This window comes from Rhinatrema bivittatum, chromosome 2 (assembly GCF_901001135.1).
Source record: "Rhinatrema bivittatum chromosome 2, aRhiBiv1.1, whole genome shotgun sequence".
Classification (NCBI taxonomy): domain Eukaryota; kingdom Metazoa; phylum Chordata; class Amphibia; order Gymnophiona; family Rhinatrematidae; genus Rhinatrema; species Rhinatrema bivittatum.
The window spans coordinates 616111007-616131904 of record NC_042616.1 but is presented as its reverse complement, the minus strand read 5'-3'; the positions used below and the strand labels follow the sequence as shown (position 1 = coordinate 616131904).

Genomic DNA, 20898 nt, shown 5'->3' with positions numbered 1-20898 from the left:
GCCTCATGACATCCGTATGGAGACATATACACCCACCTTCAAAAAAAAACTAAAGACCTGGCTCTTCCAGCAAGCCTACCCAACATCACCCCCCATTACATAAATTTTTTCTGAAATGGATAACCCCAATCCACAAATTTGAACTCGGCCTGAATACGGATTGCGATATGCCTCTGATTTTGGTACTTTGAACTGTCATAATTTTATGTTTATAGTTATATATATATATATATATATATATATATATAGCCCCATGATATATATATATATATATATATATATATAGTTTATAGTCTGTAAATAGTCTATAGTTTATAGTTTATAGTCTGTAAATAGTTTATAGTCTGTAAATATATATATATAGTTTATAGTCTGTAAATCAATGATATTGCTTTCATGACCCTACCTTACCCCTCCCAGTTTATTGCCTCCCTGGTTTTGTTAAGGGCTACGCCCCTAAGTTAACTGTATATATCTGTTCTTTGTAAGGGCTTCGCCCAAAAAGTTCTTGTTTTTTGTGAACCGATGCGATGTGCGAACGGACATCGGTATACAAGAGACGTTAAATAAAAAAAAAAATATATATATATATATATATTACCCACTGTCATACATCTGAAGTGAACTCTGGCCTCAAAAGGTCATGCCTCAATAAACTGGTTAGTCTATAACAGTGGTTCTCAACCTTTTCTTGGCCGGGACACACCTGATAGATGTTTCTCACATGTGTGACACACTGAACATGTGACCATCATGGGGCTAAATGTAAATATACATTCTGCATCCTCAGGAACCCCTTCGACCCCCAACAATGGGTGCAGAGCAGAACTAGGGCATTACCCGTACAACTCACAATACAAAAAAAGATATTCTGGTTCTGATGACATCTCAGTAAAGGCAAAACAAACACCCTTTACTTGCAGGCACAATACCCCTCCTTATGAAAAGACAGTAATTTACCACTAATGCATGTACTATTGAGAAAACACAACAAATAAGATTGATACAAATGCCTACATGCTAGTAAAATATCTCACCTCCGTCACATACCCAGAACTGACCTTCACCAAGTACAGAAAGACCACAAATTATAAATACGGAGACAAACTGGAATGGAAAACCAAAACAGCCACTCTGCATGCAGTGCAAACCTGGAGAAACAGAAAAAGAAATATAGCACCTACCATAGTCCCAAGATCTGCAATAATGCACACAAACTAATCCGCACAAAGATACACCTGCATTATGGAACACACTCAAACAATACAACCCAACTTATGAAATGGCAATACTACAAATATTAAACCAGGTCCTAAACACTAATACACTTCCTATTAGGAAAACAGAATAAGCCAAGCTAATAAATGTTACAAAACAGCTGATGAACAGAATAACATCCAACAATTAAAAATTCATAAAAATTGTCCAAATATCAATAAAATATTTCAAAACAGCAGACACATCACATAATACCCAATAATTAAAATGGCAGTCAATCAAGAAAAATAAACTTAAAGCCACCTTTTACTTACCCTCTCCAGCAACTCTCCTACTCCTTTCCCTTGCAGGTCAACAGAACACACCAGAAGCAGCAGTGGCTACTGAAGCTCTGTCCTCACTATCCTCATCCTTAGGGCCCATACCAGTCACTCACACACAGTCTCTCTGTCTCACTCAGATAGTAACCTCCCTAACCAGTCTCTCTTCCTCTCTCTCACACACACACACACACACACACACCAGTCATCTCCCTGACCAGTCTCTGTCTCGCATGCACACACCAATCACCTCCTTGACCAATCTCTGTCTCTCACACATACACACCAGTCACCTCCTTGACCAGTCTCTGTCTCACACACACACACACACCAGTCAGCTTCCTGACCAGTCTGTCTCTCTCGCAAAGAAACACATCACCTCCAATCCGTCTCTCACTCAATCACACACATGCTATCTCACTTACATACAAGCTCTCAATCACACATAAATGCGCTTGCTCCCATTCTACCACAGCCCACAAAGCTGCCATTCACACACCCAGTCACCCATTGTAGCACACACACACAAAGCTGCCACTCACGCAACCAGGCACCCATTCTACCACACACACATAAAGCTGCTACTCACGCAACCAGGCACCCATTGTACCACACACACACACAAAGCTGCCATTCACACACACACATGCAAGCTCATGTGGAGCCTCTTCTCATTGTTTGGCCCAATACGCCTGGCCCCTGCTTTTCAGCCGCTGCCAGCCTGGCCTCTGGTGACAGCACGCAGTGTCTCTCCGCACTTCAGCCGCTGTTGGCCTGGCCTCTGGCATCGGCACACAGGGTCTCTCCGCACTTCAGCCACCACCGGCCTGGCCTCCGGTGGCAGGCAGCGTCTTTCCACTCTTTAGTCACCGCCGGCCTGGCTACCAGCGGTGGCAGGCAGCATCTTTCCACTCTTTGGCCCCGCCGGCCTGGCCTCCGGTGGCAGCGTGCAAGGTCTCTCCACATTTCGGCCACCGCTGGTCTGGCCTCTGGTGGTGGCACTCCCCGGAGAATGGAAGCACAAGTGGAGCAGTGGGACACTGGGAGCCGCGACACCACATTTGAGAATCGCTGGTCTATAAGATGCTACCCACCTCTCGTCATTTTTAATATGAAATAGAAATCAAAATGAGTAAGGAGAATCCTATAATTTTGTCAGCTATATTAGCTAAAAAATAATCTTTTTTGCTAGTCTAAACTGCTTTTAAAAGATTCTTAAACATACTGACAGAAATGACAAACTACTAGCAAGCAGCTCATCCATTTCACAGTTTAATAATTTGAGGTTAAAGGATTTAAGTCCAAGTTCATTTGATACAACAAAGCCCTTTGGTGGAAAAAAAAAAAAAAAAAAAGAAACTTAAAACATTTTCCATTGTTGTTCAAATTTTCCATTGTTGTTACATGCGTATTTTGTGAAGCAGAATGAATCCTCATCAGACCTCAAGCAAGCACAGAATCTTAGAATTGAAGTCGGTGATGGCAGAGGAGTAAGTTAAGGCGACTCTAGTTTTGCAATGCCATAGACTACAGTTGATCACTGATTTTCCCTGCATGTCTTTGTAACTAAGGATCCTTTGTGCCTATTGTTGCATCGGAGGTGGACCCTTGGGTCGAGGTGGGGTTGACGCAACCTATAGGCAAGGACTTACGGGTCCCCACCGTTGGCAGGTGGAGGGGGCTGATAGGCAGAGGCCGCTGCATGGGCCAGCATTAAGCACGTCATGGCGGGAACCTCGGGGGCGACCCCCTCCGGATGACGTCTACACTCTTCTATACTTAAGCTGCCTGGCCCTGCCTATCAACGAGTTAGCAAGGAGTTCCCTCATTGCTGAATCCACTTCTCGCGTACGGACTTCCTGTTCCAGTTCCCGCACTTTGGCGTGAGACGCTCTGGGTACCCGCTTCTCGGGGGCCCTTCCTCGTCTCTGGCTGTCCACTCCTCGGAGGGACATCTCTTGGAACCATCTCTTTGTGAGTACCTTGTCTTCACGGACTACTACTGAATCAGCCTTATTGTGAGATCCTCTCCGGTGTACCCCGTGTATCGGGTCAATACCGTGCCAGCTCTAGGGAGGAACCGCTTCGGTGTACCCTGCGCTGCAGGTCATTGCCACATCATCGCTACAGGTTCCTCGCCGGTGTACCAGTACTACATCATCTCTTAGTGAGGAATCCTTCGGTGTACCCTGCGCTGCAGGCCACTACCGCATCACTACTTCAGAGACACTACTTCAGTGTACTCCGCTCTGTGGACCATTACCAGATATTCACATCTGAGGCATTCCCTCTGGGTGTACCCCTTCTCAGACCTTATCTCTTCCTCCTGCACCCTCCGCTCCGCGGGCTGTGCCCTTTCTACTTTTATAATAAAAAGACTCTATTCCACAGCTGTGTCTGACGTCCGCTGAGACCGCGTCTCCCGACAATGAGGCTCACAGGGTTCCTCCCTGTGGGCGGGACCATCTCTCACCTCGGCCCAGGGCCCACACATTTACAAGTCATAAGAAAGGAGAAAGGAAGTTAAACGTGGTGCAGAAATCCTGGAGGAAAGTGGAGCCGGAGTATGATTTGAGGGTTTTTTTTTTTTTTTTGGGGGGGGGGGACGTTTCTAAAAGAGAAGCTGGAGGATGGTTGGGGGGGCCATTTTGGGAGCATCTGTGTAAAAGAGAAACTGGAGCATAATAGGATTTAAAAGTGAGGGGGGAGAGAGGGTATCTGTATGTGAAACAGTAGCAGGATGTGGGATGTGAGTGAAGAAAACGGAGGGGCTGTGCTCTATGAATGAGGAGCTTGGGGGATGTTTGGAAGGATCGACAGTGAGTGACAGGACTGAAGGAAGTGTGGGTGAGAGAGAGGACCTCCATCTGGGGAATGGTGTAAGTGGATGATTCCTTCCTCCTGACTCTAGATCCCCCTTCCTAGATCCCCTCTTTCTACTCCCCCTCTCTTATCCCTATTCCTTCTTCTGCTCCATGACTTTCCCCATCCTCTCCTCCCTCTATACATCTAACCTCATTGGTCCCTTATTCCTCTAACCCTCCTGCCTGAGATCTATTTTTCATTCCCTTCTTCTGAGATACCCTTTCTCCCCATCACCAGATACCTTGCCTTTCCCTCCAGCAACAATCACTAAGATTTCATTTCCTCTAATAAAGAGCCACATGAATTAACTAGACACAGAAATTTCAGAAAATAGCTATTTTTATAAAGTAAAAAAAAATACATTATGTAAATTGCAAACATATGGATATTTTGATTTCTACACAAAATTTGCCACAGCCAAGTAGCTACAAAGGACACACCCTGCCAGGACCCAAAGAAAGCAGACTTCCTGAAGACAGTGCCGGAGCATGTGTCTGGTTACCTAAACTTAGTGATTCCAGCTTAGCACAGAAACTATTATTTGTGATTTACTATAATTTGTGATTTGGTCATGTAATAATATCAATAAAACAATATTAGTCTAGGTGACTTTCTGGTCTACTTGGTGATTTTTAGCATGGCTGCATTCTCTTATTGCTAATTATCCAAACTCTCATTTATTACTCATTTATTTATTTTATTTATAATTTTTTATATACCACCGCTCATCAGAGATATCACGTCGGTGTACAGAGAACAGAACTTGAATGGTTCTTTGTCCTAATAAGTATCCTTTCTAAAGTAAACATAGGCAACATGCTAATATGAGAATACATTTCTGAAGCCTGATACAGCAGATTCCCACAAGGAAGTTCATCTCTTCTGATCTAACACCTATTGTGACTTGGAGTAAGCATCCTAAAGCTTGGGTCTTTGCTTTAACTTTCAATTGATAAGCTTTGAAGTAAGGGGAGTGTGCTGGTTCCTTTGATTTCTGTCTTATATTCTGTTTGATTTTGTTTGTTTTCAATTTTCATCTTGTTTTGCTTTTTTATTGTAGCGTAACTTTGTTAATTTTATTCTGCATTGTTTGTCATTTTAATGATATTTTTTGAGTTATGTTTTTTGGACACCTGCCTGAAAACTGTACCAGATGGGCTGTATATAAATTGAAGGAAATAAAAGAAAGATACCGTAGATCTTGAGTACAAAATTACACCTCTTTTTTGCCTCTTTCTTTCCCTCTCTCATCCACACCCTCACAACCCTCACATTTGTATGGTTAGCATGGGATGACCAGAGCCTCTAAATATTTGGTAAAAACCTTACCGATTATAGTTCTTAAACCAGTTTAACCAAGCTAAACCATTTGACATAATTTGTGGCCATAGTACAAGCATAGGATGTTAGAAAAAATTCACAACAATTTTTAATTTGGGGGAGGACTATGGAGAGTGGTGCCATGCAAATCCAATTTATTAATGGTGTGAACAGTTTTCAGGATGGATTTTCCTGACAGAAACTAAAACTTTTTTCTGGAAAATAAAAATCATAAACCCAAACTTCTGGTAAAAACAGAATTTTAGATATAATATATGGTTAGCTAATACTAACAACTGTAAAAATGTACATTCTGTTGTACAAATTAGGAAACACAGGAATAAAACAGCAAAAAAAAAAATCCTGATTTTATAACTTGTGCGCGTAAATTATAAAATCAAGTGTACATGTGTGCGTGCTGGGTAACGCACACATGTTATACAATCTACCCCTAAGCCTTTTAGCAAAAAGGAAAGTATTTCTTACGATTATACATAACAAAAAAATGTCAGTAAATGAGGGGTAGGGTCTCTTCTAACTTGAGAGAAATAACTGTTACTTCTTAATGGCAGCTTTCTACTTTCAGATCAAATAAATAGATTCTCACCTGTTTTCCACAGCATTTGCAGGCACTGGAGAACCTCTTCATTTTATTTTCCATGTCAATGTCCCTTTTGGGTACAGATCTCTCTTTCCTAAGCACAGGTCCGCGGCAGAAAGGACAATGCGATCCTCTGGCTTTCACTGCCAATAGGAAGCATTTCCGGCAAAACCTGCAGCATAATTCAGGAACAAGACAAAAGGATTAAACTGAGCTCCCTTAGGAATGAGCTGGAACATTAATTTCTGCTGACTAAAGAGAGGCTCTTTCTGGTGGTACTAGCAAATAGAAAGTTTTACCTATTTTCTGTAGCCTTAAGTTAGGCAGAAAAGGTTCATCATGTAAGATGAAACAATAAAACCCAAATAACTGGTTTATTCATAGGAAATATTTCCTAACAGAGAGGGTGGTGGATACATGGAACAGCCTCCCAGTGGAAGTGATGGAGACAAAAAATGTATCTGAATTCAAGAAAGCATGCAGTAAATACAGGGCATCTGTAAGGAAGTGATGAGAATTATAAAACTATATTAATTGGACAGATGGGCAGACTGGATGGGCCATAGGGTCTTTTTCTGTCATTTTTCTCTGTTTCTATGTTATTCAAACAAAGGAAAATATATGAATAATCATTAGCTAATTTTAAATCCTTAAGGATAAATGCTACTGCTCACAAGTTTCAGCCTTGCACTAATTTTACACTTTTCATTGTGTAATAGAGAAAAAAAAAACAATTCAATAGGAACCTCCCTCACCAAAACAAAAAACAAGAGAAAACAATGCAGAATGGATATGTTTTTATTTCTATCACCCTGGGTACAGCTTGACTTTCAAACAAGGCTTCCCAAAATGTGATTTGGTACCCCCAAATGGGGTCACAAAAATCTCCAGCTGGCATCACAAATTCTTCAAACAGCAGCACTTTTCAGGTGCCAGCAGCATTAGTAATGGAAGAAGGCAATGGGGCCACAGAAGAAGGGGAGGGCTTAAAGGTGAATTTTAAAAGTCTGTCGCGAGCATTAATTAGGGGATGCGCGAATAAGTCGGGCTTGCGCGCAGTGAGCAGATTTTAAGCGCCGCCTGGGTACGCCCACAACGGGCACATCTCCAAAGTTTTCAAAGAGGTGCAGGTCTGGGTGTGGCACGGGCATTTCAGAGCGTGAACCAGAGATGTGCGCGTAAATACTTACGCAACCCGGCGTGCTCTAGGTCCCCTGCTGCGTAACTTTACTTCTGCTATGAATGATGTGTAAGTTAAAAAATAAAAGGATCGAGCCATTTCTCAGGGGTTTAAAGGATCTAGGATAACTCGGGGGGTGGGGGGGTGGAGGACATATCTGTTAACTTGTGAACTGGTGGATGAACTGGCAAACTGGGAATTGCATGGGCATGCGTCCCTTTTAAAATCCCCCTATTCACATGGTAGACGTGGGATTTGTACCAACATGAGTGTGCCCACTTAAAATTTTGCACACATGTGCATGGCCAGACTATTTTATAGAGATGTGATTCAGGTTCGGCCTTCGTTATCAGCCCACCACGGGAAATTTCGTTTTCCCGCGGTTCGCGCCGATTTTATTTCGGCTGCCCCTGAAACGAAACCCGCCCCAACCTTTCAAATTTACTTAATTACAATGGGGTTGTAAAAAAAAAACAAAAAAAAAAACCAAACCCACCCCGACCCTTCAAATTTACTTAATTGCCACACACACACACACACATCCCCCCACCCTCCCGACCCGCCAAAACTTGCCGAAATTCCCTGGTGGTCCAGCAGGGTCCCGGGAGCGATCTCCTCCTCTCGGGCCAGCGGCTGCCAGAAATCAAAATGGCGCCGATGGCCCTTTGCCCTTACCGTGTGATGGGGCTATCGGTGCCATTGGCTGGCCTCTGTCACATGGTAGGAGCAATGGATGGCCGGCCCCTTGAAAGTGACTTTTGGCAGGGAAACTATGAACCAATGTTTTAAACTAGGAAAAATTTCTTAAATGTTGTTTTCAGTGTTATTTGCTGTTGCAGATGACTTTTCTGTTTCTCCTTCAATGAGTGGAGGAGTAGCCTAGTTAGAGCAGCAGACTGCAAACCATGAAATCTTCCTGTCACTTCTTGTGACCTTGAGCAAGTCACTTCTCCTTCCATTGCCTCAGATACAAACTTAGGTTGTGAGCCCTCTAGGGATAGAGAAATACCTACAAAACCTGAATGTAATCTGCTTTAAAGTGCCTGAAAAAGCAGAATATAAATGTTAAACATTTTTGCAAGTGTCAAAATCATTCCCACAGGAAGTAATGGGAGTCACATGGCAGGAGTAAATATATTCAAGTTTGAGGGATCCTGGAATGGAAATAAAGGTGTGTATGGAACTGGGTGTGCTTGGGCACATCTATGTCTGGAAAGGAGGGGGTCTATGCACACTTAAATATACTTTTATTCTCAGGCTGTGATGAATCTCTTATTATGGTCAAATATCTCTTGAATATCTGCTTTTATGACAATTGCCATTCAGATTTATATTACTTTTTGCCCTCCAGAAGCCAAAAGGATTTGCAGTGAATTGAGACCATAAGCATGATCTATCAACATCTGCAGTTTAATCTTATTGGTTATCATAGTGTACATATCCAAATATCAGGAGTCCAGGAGTCCAGGAATTCTAATTTCCAGCATTCTGTTATGGCATCCAAAAATGTATACCCATGCTCCAGACCTATACTGGAGGTTTCACTTTCCAGTGTTGAAGGAAGCCCCAGGTGCTGATGTCAAAAAAAAAGCTCAGCAATCCACTACTCCATGGGGGCAGAGGGGGGACCCATTGAAGGAGAGACAGCAGCAAGAACTAGTGCAACAAACCCAGAAGTCCTGGACCACCCTGAGTGCTGATATTGGCAGAAATTGCGAGCAGGAGCGAGGCTGACAGCTCCTCCTGCGATTGAGACACATATAAAATATTTTTCAGATGGAATGAGGCCTATATAATTAACATACTGCTGGCATACCACAGAATTACAGCAAGCATTACAGTTAGAATAACCGTTCTAGTTTAGAACTAAAGAGTTATGATGTAACACCAGCCCATCATAAAATTCTATTTAAGCTAGAAAATGCAAAGGACTGACCAATCATGCACATCGGAAAGAGAGGACATAGGAGATGCATGAGAACACAAACAGCCAGTCACATTATAAATGCACCTGTAGAGAACATCAGAAGTCAGAAATGATGGCTAGCTATTAAAACCATCCTAGCCTGCAGAAATGAACTAAATTGCATAATCCTCCATTAGGCCAGTAAGCGAAAGCACTATAGTAGTACATGTGCCTATTACTACAAAGGCCTATTAACTACATAAGGTACGCGTGTAACCCTTTTAACCCCCCTCTCCCCCTCTGCGCACGCCGAGCCTATATTGCATAGGCTTCCGGCGCGCGCAAAGCCCTGGGATGAGCGTAAGTCCCGGGACTTTCTTGGGCTGGGCGTGTCGGGAGGCGTGATGTGGATGGCGCGTCATCGGGGGGGTGTCAGGGGGTGTGCCGCGGTCGGCGCGTCATCTGGGGGCAGTGCCGCGGGTGTGGTTTCGGCCCGGGGGCATTCCGGGGGCGTGGCTGCGGCCTCCAGACCAGACCCCAGACCAGAACATGGCGGGCGGCAGCTGGCCCGGCGCACGCAAAGTTACGCCTGCTTCGAGCAGGCGTAACTTCTGCGACAGAGGTAGGGGGAGTTTAGATAGGGCCGGTGGGGGTGGGTTAGGTAGGGGAAGGGAGGGAACGGGCAGCGCGCGCAGGGCTCGGCGCGAGCAAGTTGCACAAATGTGCATCCCCCTTGCGTGCGCCGACCCTGGATTTTATAAGATACGCGCGGATCTTATAAAATCCGGCGTACTTTTGTTCGCGCCTGGCACGCGCGTAGAATTATAAAATCCACCCCAGCTTGAATGACAGCAGATTGCTAAAGAGGTAAAGTGAGGTAATTTTCGGGTTGGTGCACACTAACGGGAGTTAGTGCACGCTAACTCCCAATAGTGCACGCTAACTCCCCTATAGTGCACACTAACTCCCCTATAGTGCACACTAACTCTGCCACGTTAGTGTGCACTTTCGGGAGTTAGTGCACTCTAGCCCAAAAATCAGGGCCCCCGAAAAAAAAAAAGCTCCAAACCGTGGGAAAAATGAAATTCCCGTGGGGAGGGCCCCGAAACGAAGCCTGACACGAACTTCTAACCCGAAGCACATCTCTATTTATTCAATAGATCTCTGGAAATAGGTATAGTGCCACAAGACTGGAGAAGGGCAGTGGTGGTCCTGCTTCACTAAAGTGGGAGCAGAGAAGATGCTGGAAACCACAGGCTGTTTAATCTTACCTCAGTGTTGGAAAAATTAATAGAGATGCGGTTGAAGAAAATATTCAACTATCTACAATCTAATGGACTGCAGGATCTGAGGCAATATGATTTTTACCAGAGGGAGGCCATGTCAAACGAATTTGATTGATTTCTTTGATTGGGGGAACTAGATAATTAAAGGGCAAGCACTTGATGTGGTTTATTTGTATTTCAACAAAGTTCTGACACTATCCCGTATAGGAGGCTCATGATGAAATGAAAAGCCTGGGAGTGGGTCCCAGGATAGTGGAATGGATTACAAATTGGTTGACTGACAGAAGACAGTGAGTGGTGATAAATGGAACCTACTCTGAGGTGAGTGATAAATGAAGTGCTGGGGCTGATTCTGTTCATTATCTTTGTAAGAGACATAGTAGAAGGGTTAGAAGGAAAAGTTTGACATTTTACAGATGACACTGAGATCTACAACAGAGCGGACACACCTGAAGGAGCAGAGAGAATGAAAAGTGATTTAAGAAAGCTCGAGGAGTGGTCAAAGGTTTGGCAGCTGGGATTCCATGCACATGGGGTGCAGAAATCCAAAGGTACTCTATGTGATGGAGTGAAAACTGATGCATGTGGATCAGGAAAGAGGTCTCGGGATGATAGTATCTGATGATCTGAAGGTGGCAAAGCAATGTGACAAGGTGGTGGCTAAGGCTACAGCAATGTTGGACTGCATTGAGAAAGATATAACCAGCAGGACAAAAAGAAGTAATAATGCCCCTATACAGGTTTTTTGGTGCGGCTTCATCTGGAATACTGTGTTCAGTTCTGAAGACCATATTTCAAAAAGGATAGAAACAGGATGGAAGCAGCCCAGAGAACTGTGACCAAAATGTTGTAGAGTGTGCACTGGAAGACTTATGAGATGAGACTGAAGGACCTAAATATGCATACCCTGGAAGAAAAGAGGGACAGGAGAGATATGATACGGATTTTAAATGATGCACAAGAATCAAATCTTTTCAGTGGAAAGAAAGCTATAGAACTAGGGGACCTAATATGAAGCTCCAAGAGGGTAGACTCAGGACCAATATCAGGAAATATTTCTTCACAGAAAGCAAGGTGGATGCATGGAATACCCTTGAAGACGTAGTGAATACAAGAACAGCAATGGAGTTCAAAAGGGCGTGGGATAAACACAGAGAATCCCCAATGGATGGAAATGAAGAAAAGGGGTGACCTGTGTTAATTGGCATAAGCTGCACAGAGGGGCAGTTACAGCCCTTAACAGAAGGCATGGGGTAACCTGCACAGAGCAGCAGATACCACCCTAAGCAACATGCTGGGCAGTTTGGATGGACCACTTGGATCTTTCTGTGCCATCACTTACTATGTTACAATAAAGTTAGATGTGGAACAAAATGGCCCATCTAGTCTGCCCATTTGAGAATTGTGCCCTTTGGTAGATGCTCATATGAGTTTCTGCTTGCAATCTAACATCAGCTCCCTCTCCCCACTTCTTTTACCTGACCTCTCAAGCCTTTTACAACTATTGCCATCCAGATCCATTCCCAACTTGCCCAAAATCTTTTACACGATGGTCTCCATCACATCTGCTTGTAGGTCATTTCTGACCCTGCCATCTCCAGCTTTGCTTCGTACGAGAGAAGTACTTAAGCAACAACCAGGTCATTTGCTGTATTAAAATCCAATCTCCCCATGCTCATTGAAGTTTGGGTTTTAACCCTGGACCCTCCAGCTTTCTTGGAGGCAGAATGCAATTACACCACTTCCTTTTAGGACTGTAACCGGCCATCCATACAGATTATCCCAATGACTTCTTGGAAGCAAACTGCAATGGCAATGCTGATTTGGGGCTAAAACTGCTACTCCACACAGGGCACCCTAGTAAATAAATGTGGAGCTGTATTCTCCTTACCAAATTAAAAAGAAACTAAGGCTTGAAAAAATGAAATCAGTAAAACCAAAATCAAATGTTGCAGTTTGACCTTAATAAGGATTCATTCTGTGGATGCCTACAATGCCATCCATTCTGTTATATACATGTGCACCTACTTTTTTTTCATAGATGTAGAATTTCTATATAAAGTGTTGCTCAAAGGAATCTTATCGAGAGACCTATAGAAAATTCAGATTAAAGGGTAATGGCATTTATTACATATTGAACAAATAGCGAGTAACATGGCAACAGGTAAGTGCAGCAAATACTGTAATACAAATGCTTTGAGACGCCGATCAATCAGAAGCAGGCAGCTTGTGAGGGCCACACACAGAGTTGCGAGGGGATGCTGTGCCAGAGCCCGTGCCACCAAAGAAGGGAGCATTGTGCTGGAGCTGCTTCCAGTAGGTAACTCCTGTGGGGGGGGGGGGGAGGGGGTACGCAAGACCAAAGGCTCATCTAGGACACCTAATATCCTTGCGCCAGCCCTGCACAGACTCCTTTTAGCTGAAGGCCATTTTCCATCATCCAGAAATTCTGTAAAATTCTATTTTACAGAATTTGATGCCAGGTAAATGACATAATCCCATGCCTTGCAACCCCCACTGCAGCATAATCTAACCCCTCCCACAACCAAGATCTGATACCAATGGCTCGATTCCACCTGGCCCTACCTGGCACTTCTCTCTTTTGCATGACTCACAGCCTTAGATCATAGGGTTCTCTGGCGTGTCATGCAGTTCAAGCAGCTGACCTGAGGCTGAACTGCACAAGAAGGAGAAACGTTGGGTTGCTGGAGTCATGAGTAATAGATCAGCCATGCAGGGACTAATTGTATTGGGTCACTAAATTTGCCAACAGGCACACAAGGCCTGTGCCTAGGGCAGCAAAAATCTGGGGGGGACAGCCAGCCAGCTGAAGATTTGCTGCCTCCCATCTGTGCTGAATCTTTCACAGCAGAGAACAGCCTTCTGCTTCTTGCCCCTCCCAGTATAGAGAACAGGACCTGAGGCAAATCTTACTGCAATGTCAGATTCCCAATAATAACTGATAAAGGGCTTTAGAACACTGTTTTCTGTTGATTCATTTTATTATGATATAAATGTCTTAATTCATGATGTGAAGGAGCTTGAGGGACAGATGAGCATTGCTCTGGAGTTTCTGGCAATCAGTGTTAAAATGTTTGTAGTCTAAGTCGATTCCAACCTGGCATCCCATACCATGCATTGTACAGAATGGCAGAGAAGAGAAGATCAAGTGTAAAGGGGTCGGAACAAAGAAATCCCACTAAAGGATTGGCCACTTCAAGCCCTGCTGTTGGCTGAGCAAAAGAGTTGCCAGCTGCTGCCATTCTAGTCTTTGTTGTAGCCTTTATATACAATGAACTTAGCCACGGGTGGCAAGATCTAGTAAGGGGCAAACTGCAACAGGGAGTAAGAACATAACTGCCATAATGGGTCAGACCAAGGGTCCATCAAGCCCAGGATCCTGTTTCCAACAGTGGCCAAACCAAGTCACAAGTACCTGGCAAGTACCCAAACATTAGTTAGATCACCCAGCATTTTTAAACTTGGATAAATGGTAAGGATTGGACAAGTGGGATGATTTTATATGCAAGCATAAGGAAGTGTCACTGCAAGCTATTAATCAGCCCAAGCCTCTGGTGCCTGCAATGAACACATCTACTATATTGGGATATTCAAACCCCAGTCTCCGAGGTTCCCGAAATCTTTACACCTTGCCGAAGCAAGTATGAATCAAATCCTAAATCAGCTGCAAAATCCCAAACTGGGATAAAGGAAAGGGGTTCCCCCATGCTGAGAGATGACCACTCACTCCAGAGCAACGCTACAAACAATAAAACAGATCTGGGCCATTAGAACCAAATCCAAGGCCCAGAAAAGTTTCAGGCCAGACCACCAGCACCAGCCTATAGAATTCTCACTTGCCTAATACAACATCCACAGTAACCAAGAGGGGCTATACCTACAAGGAAAGTTCATTTCTTCCTCTGCACGATGTTATAGAAACTGTGAAAGAAAATCCTAAATAAGCTCCCACGAAACAGCAAATAGACACCAGAGAAACTCACCCAAGTACCTCAGCCCTGAACACCTACATCAGGAGTCATAAACACCAGGCATTGTAGAAAGAGTCTGATTCGCTCAAGAGCAACAAAAGTTACAAAAGGCATTGCAATTTCACTCTGTGCAACTGTGTTCCCTTCTGCCATCACTGCATCCACATGGTACCTAGCGTAGCAGCAGATGAAAGCAGATTGGTTTAAGCTGCCTAGACTTAAACGAGCACTAGCCCCCCCCCCCCCCCAACTATCACCACTGCCCTCTTATCTGCTCTAAGCATGTTTATACCTCACTTGGAGGAAACTACAGACCCTCTGGTTGTAAGGGTATTTTGAAGATGTTCTCTGTTGATCAGACTAGTTGGTGGCAGGGAAGAGTCAGAAAGACTGTAACAACTCGGGAACTCTGAGCTGGGGTTTACTCTGCGTTGTTTGGTAAGCTGCACTGCTCCTTATTACAAGATATCTTATAATAAGCATTAAAGATCTTTCTCTTACTGGCTGTTAGTATTCAGTGTTTACTAGCACCCTCTACATGGTAATTGCATCTGAGAGAAAACAGAATGCAGTAGCTAAGGCACTACGAATAACTGAGGGGAAAAGGTTGGCACTTGAGATACTCGGGGCTCTATCTGTGAATTCCAGTATGCCAATCGAAAAAAAAACAACAGAAGGTGTGAGGAAGAGTACACAGGAAGGGAGGAGCCAGTTACTCACACATGATTGCAGGACATCGTTCTCACAGGGGCTTGTAACACTTCCTGACAGATCGGACAGTCAAACTCATCATCATCAAGCAGGGAAATTGAGGAAGAGGAACATTCTTTGTCAGCCATGATTGCAAGGCCTGCCTACAGTTGCTTAGTCTCTTGCCGTCTAGTTTAATGTTTTGCTGATTGCTTGATTCCTTTGAAATGGTATGGGGAGGTTCCAATGTTTGTCTTATGGCACACTTACAGCACTTGCTTGTGCTGAATTCCACTTAAAAGAACCTGTAAAGAAAAAAAAGGGGGTTAAATAAAGTAGAAGGAAAACATTAGGCAAACTCAATGAGTGTATCCACTAATAAGAATGGAAGAGCAGGTTGTCATTTGTAAGGAGCCAGTATGGTTTTCAGTTTAGCTTCCTCAGCTTTCAGTTTCATTCCGGAATGTTTCGGTTTTTTGGGCTTTGGTCTGTACAGATCTGGTCATGGGGGAAAGCTAAATCCATTTTTTCTAGAAGCTTTGCTAAACTGGAGGAGAAAAAATTAAAAGGCCATTTTCTTTGACATGCGACTATACACGCAGATTTATCAGAAGCTCTCCTCTATTGTATAGCCAAGGCTATCTTTCTTTTACTTTCGGAAACTGTTTTTCAGGAATAGGGTGCCAGACAATTATTTGGAATCTATTCCACAACTACTTCATACTTTAGAGGTGTTTTAGATACTTAAATGAAGTTGCAGCTCTTTGTGGCCAAAGCAATACCCCGTGCACGGCAGCTAGTGCATGGTTTAACACGTGCCTGGATGCGTGTCCATAACCCCTGATGTAATACGGGGATTAGTGCGTCCAAATCACCACATAGCTAATAGAGCTCATTGCATGTACAGATGAGGCTATTAGCTAATCCCCATGATGCAAAACGTTTCCCGCGCAGCCAATGCGCCGTTTGCAACGCAGCACATTGTATGCCAGCCCGGGGCTGGCGTAAAGATCTGCCACGCTCAAGGGCGCATTGAAAAAAAAAAAGAAAAGTCCTGCTTTCTGTGATTCCTCCTAATAGTATTGTTGTAGCGATACTAAGTAGGAGGAACCAAATAAAGCAGATTTAGTTAAAAAAAAAAAAAAAAAGTTTGAAAAGCAAATTTCTGAATGCCCAATATATTCACACAAGATATGGGTCCAGGCTGTGTATCTTGTGTGTCTATGCCGGTAATGGGAGAAAACGGACGCTTGTAGATTGAGCATCTGTTTTTCCAAGCCACTTGACAGCCACCTCTCCTGTGCACCTGATGCCGAGGAGGCACTAGGGATGCACGAATATTCCCTAGCACCTCCTTTTTTGTTTGACCCCCTAATTTAAATATTGCATCGCGCACCCAGGAGAGATGACTGGGTGCCTGTTGTGTTTTCTGCGCACAAATATTGCATTGGCACCCCTATAGGCAGCACATGAGTCGTTACTTCAGTGAAGCTATTTCAGCCAGCAAGCCAGGACGTCTGCCCACCTACCACATGAGAGAGACAGAGTGAGAGGAAGGTGGTGGCTGCAGTCTAGTCCTACTATCAAACCTGTGTCCCTCTGTTCTTGGAAGCATCCAAAAGGAAAACCCATGAATGACTCTGTCTGCTACAAATGAAGATATCCATGTTGGGGGGGGAGACAGGAACCAGGGCAGCATAGCCAGAAATCGTTCTCGGTGGTCAGCATCTCTCATGCTACAGATCTTTCAGAAGACTTCAAGTGAATCCCCAGTATCTCTGAGGGGAGGACCGAGACCTCAGGCCAGGGAAGCCACCAAAGAGTGTCTGAGGTTGCCATAACCACGCGAGCACTTTCAAAACTTGTAGGCCAGCTGCGTGAGTCTCATAATGCACAAATTAGCACAGCTGGCCCATGAGTTTTAGAAATGCTCTCACGTTGTCGGCAGCTTCAGACAATTTTCGGTACCTAGCACTGGCGGGGATGGGCTCCACCAGTTGCCCTGCCTCTTTCTTCTCTTCGGCGGTCTGCAGGATAGGCCCTAGCGGTCAGCTCACATCTCCCCCATAGTCCAGTCTCACAGGAGCTGCTGCTGCTTCTTCAGCAGCAGAAGGCCAGCACTAAATCAAACCAGGAAGAGGGAGCTGTGCTTCAGGAATCCTGTTTCTGTCCCTGCATCCCCTTGCATCAATATAATAAATATGCATGCCCTCTGGAAGTGGCATGTGCTCTGCAAAACCAGCTCCCTCCTCTTCTCAGGTAGCGAAACCTGCCAGGAGGCCAGTGGCATAGACAGAACTGATTTTTTTGGGTGGGCACAAGGTTAACATGGGTGGGCTGTAGGCATGCAGGTATGAAACCTACTAGTTGTATTCTTATTGATAAATAATGCCGTAAACTGCACCCTACAATGGCTTTCTAAGTAGTTTGCAACAGCCATTGTGCATCATGCGTGAAACTTTAAAACATTTTACTTCAATTATCTCAAACACTCACCAGCATTAAATATTCCTTATTAATCTGTATTAATTTATTTTATATTTATTGCAGTTGATAAATTCACAAGTATATCAAGCAAAAAGCAAAGAAAACAAAAAGATCCACTCAATCATGTAATAAAACAAAAAAATCAATGTATTCTTTCATGAATCCTCTTTGCAAAAAGCCAGAAATTCTCATGACTACAATAAAATAGCATTAATCATCAGAACAGGTTTAGAGCAGAGCTAGGACAATTCTCATTATAACCAGCATGAAATAAAAATATTCAAAATCTGGTGTCACCTCAGCAAAAAATATCCGTACACTGCTAAACATTTTGTGAAATAACACAAACTCCTGCAAAAAAAGAGATGTCTAGAACCTTGCTGTACCATACAGTCAAGCACTGACTCTCAGGACTCAAATAACAGCAACTTTATTAAAAAAGCAGCAAAACAAATACTACACCAGGCCCTAGAACATTAATTCATCTCTTTCTGGAGTAACAGAACAAGCTGGACTGCTACAGAGAAACTTCACACTAACAGAAATACTGCACCTCAGTCACATACAGGCAAAACAGAGACTGACCCTTGCCTAATATAGAAATAAGACCCTACAAATTAGAAACAGAAACATGCAAACAAAACCAAAATAAAAAGCCTGAGAAACTAAGTTCTGAACAGTGGAATACTGAAGAAAGAGCAAAATACAAAAATATAAGAAGTGCACATTCCCAAAGATTGCATATTCCAATTGCTAAAATCTCAAAATAATATTTTTTTTTTCCTTTGAAGTCTGATCTCTGTATTTTTATAATAAGTTGGTACCGGTCTTTTTTCCCACTTGTCCCTTGTCAGTCATTTCCTAATTCCCTACCACAAACACAAGTTCTCACTCTCTCAAACCCCCCCCCCCCCCCCCCCCCCAGCAAGGCTCCCATTCTTATACACAGGCAGATGCACCCTCAGGCTCCCATTCTTATACAGAAAGATATATATACTCAGGCTCACATTCTTACATGCACACTCACTCAGGTTCCCATTCTCACCCACACACACATCAACCTGCCCAAGGCTCCATTTCCCACCTACACACATACATCCAGGCTCCTATTCTTACCCACATACTCACATTCAAGCTCCCCTCCTCACTCACACACAGGGCCTTTTCATTAGGCCCAGCCAAACGCCTACTTTCGCCACTGTGGGGATGGGATCCTGCAATGGCATTGCTGATCTGGTCCTCTTCGCCATCGTGGGGATGGGATCCCCACGATGGCCTTGTTTCTGAGGCCTGCTTCTTTGCCACCATGGGATGGGATCCCGCAACAGCATTGCTGCTCCGGCCCTCTTGTTCGCTGTTGGAGGATGGGATCCCATGATGGCATTGCTCCAACAGGCCTCTTCCGATGTCAGACAGCCGTGGTTGGGTGGGCCTGAGCCCAAAGTGGCTGTGGCACTGGGAGGGGGGCTGCCCAGGAGCAGTCAGCTCAGCTGCTGGGAAAAGGTGAGAAGCCACCAACCCTGGACACTAGCCCCTGAGGTTCAATGAGCAGCACTGGAGCCAAGAGGAGAGTTGGAAGGGAAGGGGTGTGTGGTACCAGCCATTTCTTTGAGGGCTTTGCTAGCGGCTCGTGAAGGCTTAGCCTCCGTAAACCTCTTCTATGCACCACCTATGGTTCCCTCTCTCCCCCACACTCCCACCAGCAGTATTATTTTATTTAAATATTAACATTAAAGCTTATCTGCCCAGTTCCACGATCTGTCTTCTACAGGAAACTGTCATATGCTCCATGGGATACCAGCGCTCTTTGAAAATGCCCATGATAAAAGAAAGCAGCCATCATCCTGAACGTTTTAATACCACTTCAGCAGCTGCTAGTCTGAAAGGGCTCTCTTTACCTTGGGACACTGTGACACTGCCTTTCCTAGTGGTTTCTATGGCAATCAGCTGCCTGATTGCACTTCTGTGACATAAGGCTGCTCACTCCCTCCTCACCTATGAGGCATATTTAAGGTAAGAAAAGTAGTGTTGAACTTCATAATTACTATAGTCCATTTCTAATTAATTGTTTGTATGAGCAAACATTCTAAGAGGCGCACATAGAGGTCAATTCATGCCCGGCAGTTGTGTTCTCCGGGAGGCAGCTAGCACTAGCAGGTGAAGATCAGGTCACAAATATTTGCTACTGTGGCGTGGATGCCAGGCCATTATTCAGGCTGTTTTCAGACTCTTCAAAAGATATTCATTAGACCTGGAAAAAAAAAAATTTGGAGCATGGTGGAAGTGTAACAGTCACCATTATTGGGCTGTGTTTCACTACTTTTCCCACACACAACCAGTGATTTCCACCTTTTCCCCCTTCCCCCCCATATACAGTTATGTAGTATTTATTAGAAATATATCCTGCAGCTTTCTAAGGCCTTGTCAGTTTCCTCTGGGACTGTAATAATTTGGTTTTGACATGTGCGTGAGTGCTGTTTTTTTCTTTCCCCAGAAATATGCAAATGAGGCAGGGTGGGGATTGAAAGTGTGGGCAGGTGTTTTGGGCTTCTTTCCTTTTGACAGGTGAGTGAGATTTCCCTGCCTTTATCTATAGGGGCCTGAAGTCAAACAAGCTACTGCATGTCTCCAAAGGGATGATGGAGCTCAGGTACAGGAAAATGAAACAGCAATGCATGCCACAGCCTGGAATGCTTCATATCACACACGTTTGCATTCAATTTGAACACTGAGAAAATACGTGGAATATACATTTTTGATAAATAAAAGTTCACCTCTATTCGGCCTCCTGAACAGCTCTTACTCCTCCGACGAAATAATCCAATTTGCAAATCATTTTATTCGCTGGCCAGCACGTTTGGCAGGTCTCTGATGGCACAATACGCAACTCAATCCCACAGTGATTTGTAGACTCAGTTGATCCTGCTAATTACATTACTCATTTGTTCATTAAAAAAAAAATATCCTCCTCATTCAGTAATTTCCTATATCCACTGCTTATTGTCAAAAAGTAAAACTTAATTCTGAGAGTTA

At 43.9% G+C, this 20898-nt stretch overlaps 1 protein-coding gene across 4 annotated transcripts in view; it reads right to left on the bottom strand.

The window, feature by feature from the left end:
* LOC115085321 (E3 ubiquitin-protein ligase RNF138-like) overlaps positions 1–19754 on the bottom strand; it is a 90781-nt gene extending 71027 nt beyond the window's left edge. For all 4 annotated transcript variants that reach the window (XR_003854805.1, XM_029591190.1, XM_029591192.1 and 1 more), the window contains exons 1-3: positions 19595–19754; positions 15409–15683; positions 6331–6496 (exon numbers count right to left, since the gene is read on the bottom strand). Coding sequence is in view for 3 of the 4 variants with exons in the window: in XM_029591190.1 (XP_029447050.1) it covers positions 6331–6496; positions 15409–15527 (285 nt within the window). In the remaining variant the exon portion in view is untranslated. The remainder of the gene's footprint in view (positions 1–6330; positions 6497–15408; positions 15684–19594) is intronic.
* Between the last annotated feature and the right edge of the window lie 1144 nt (positions 19755–20898).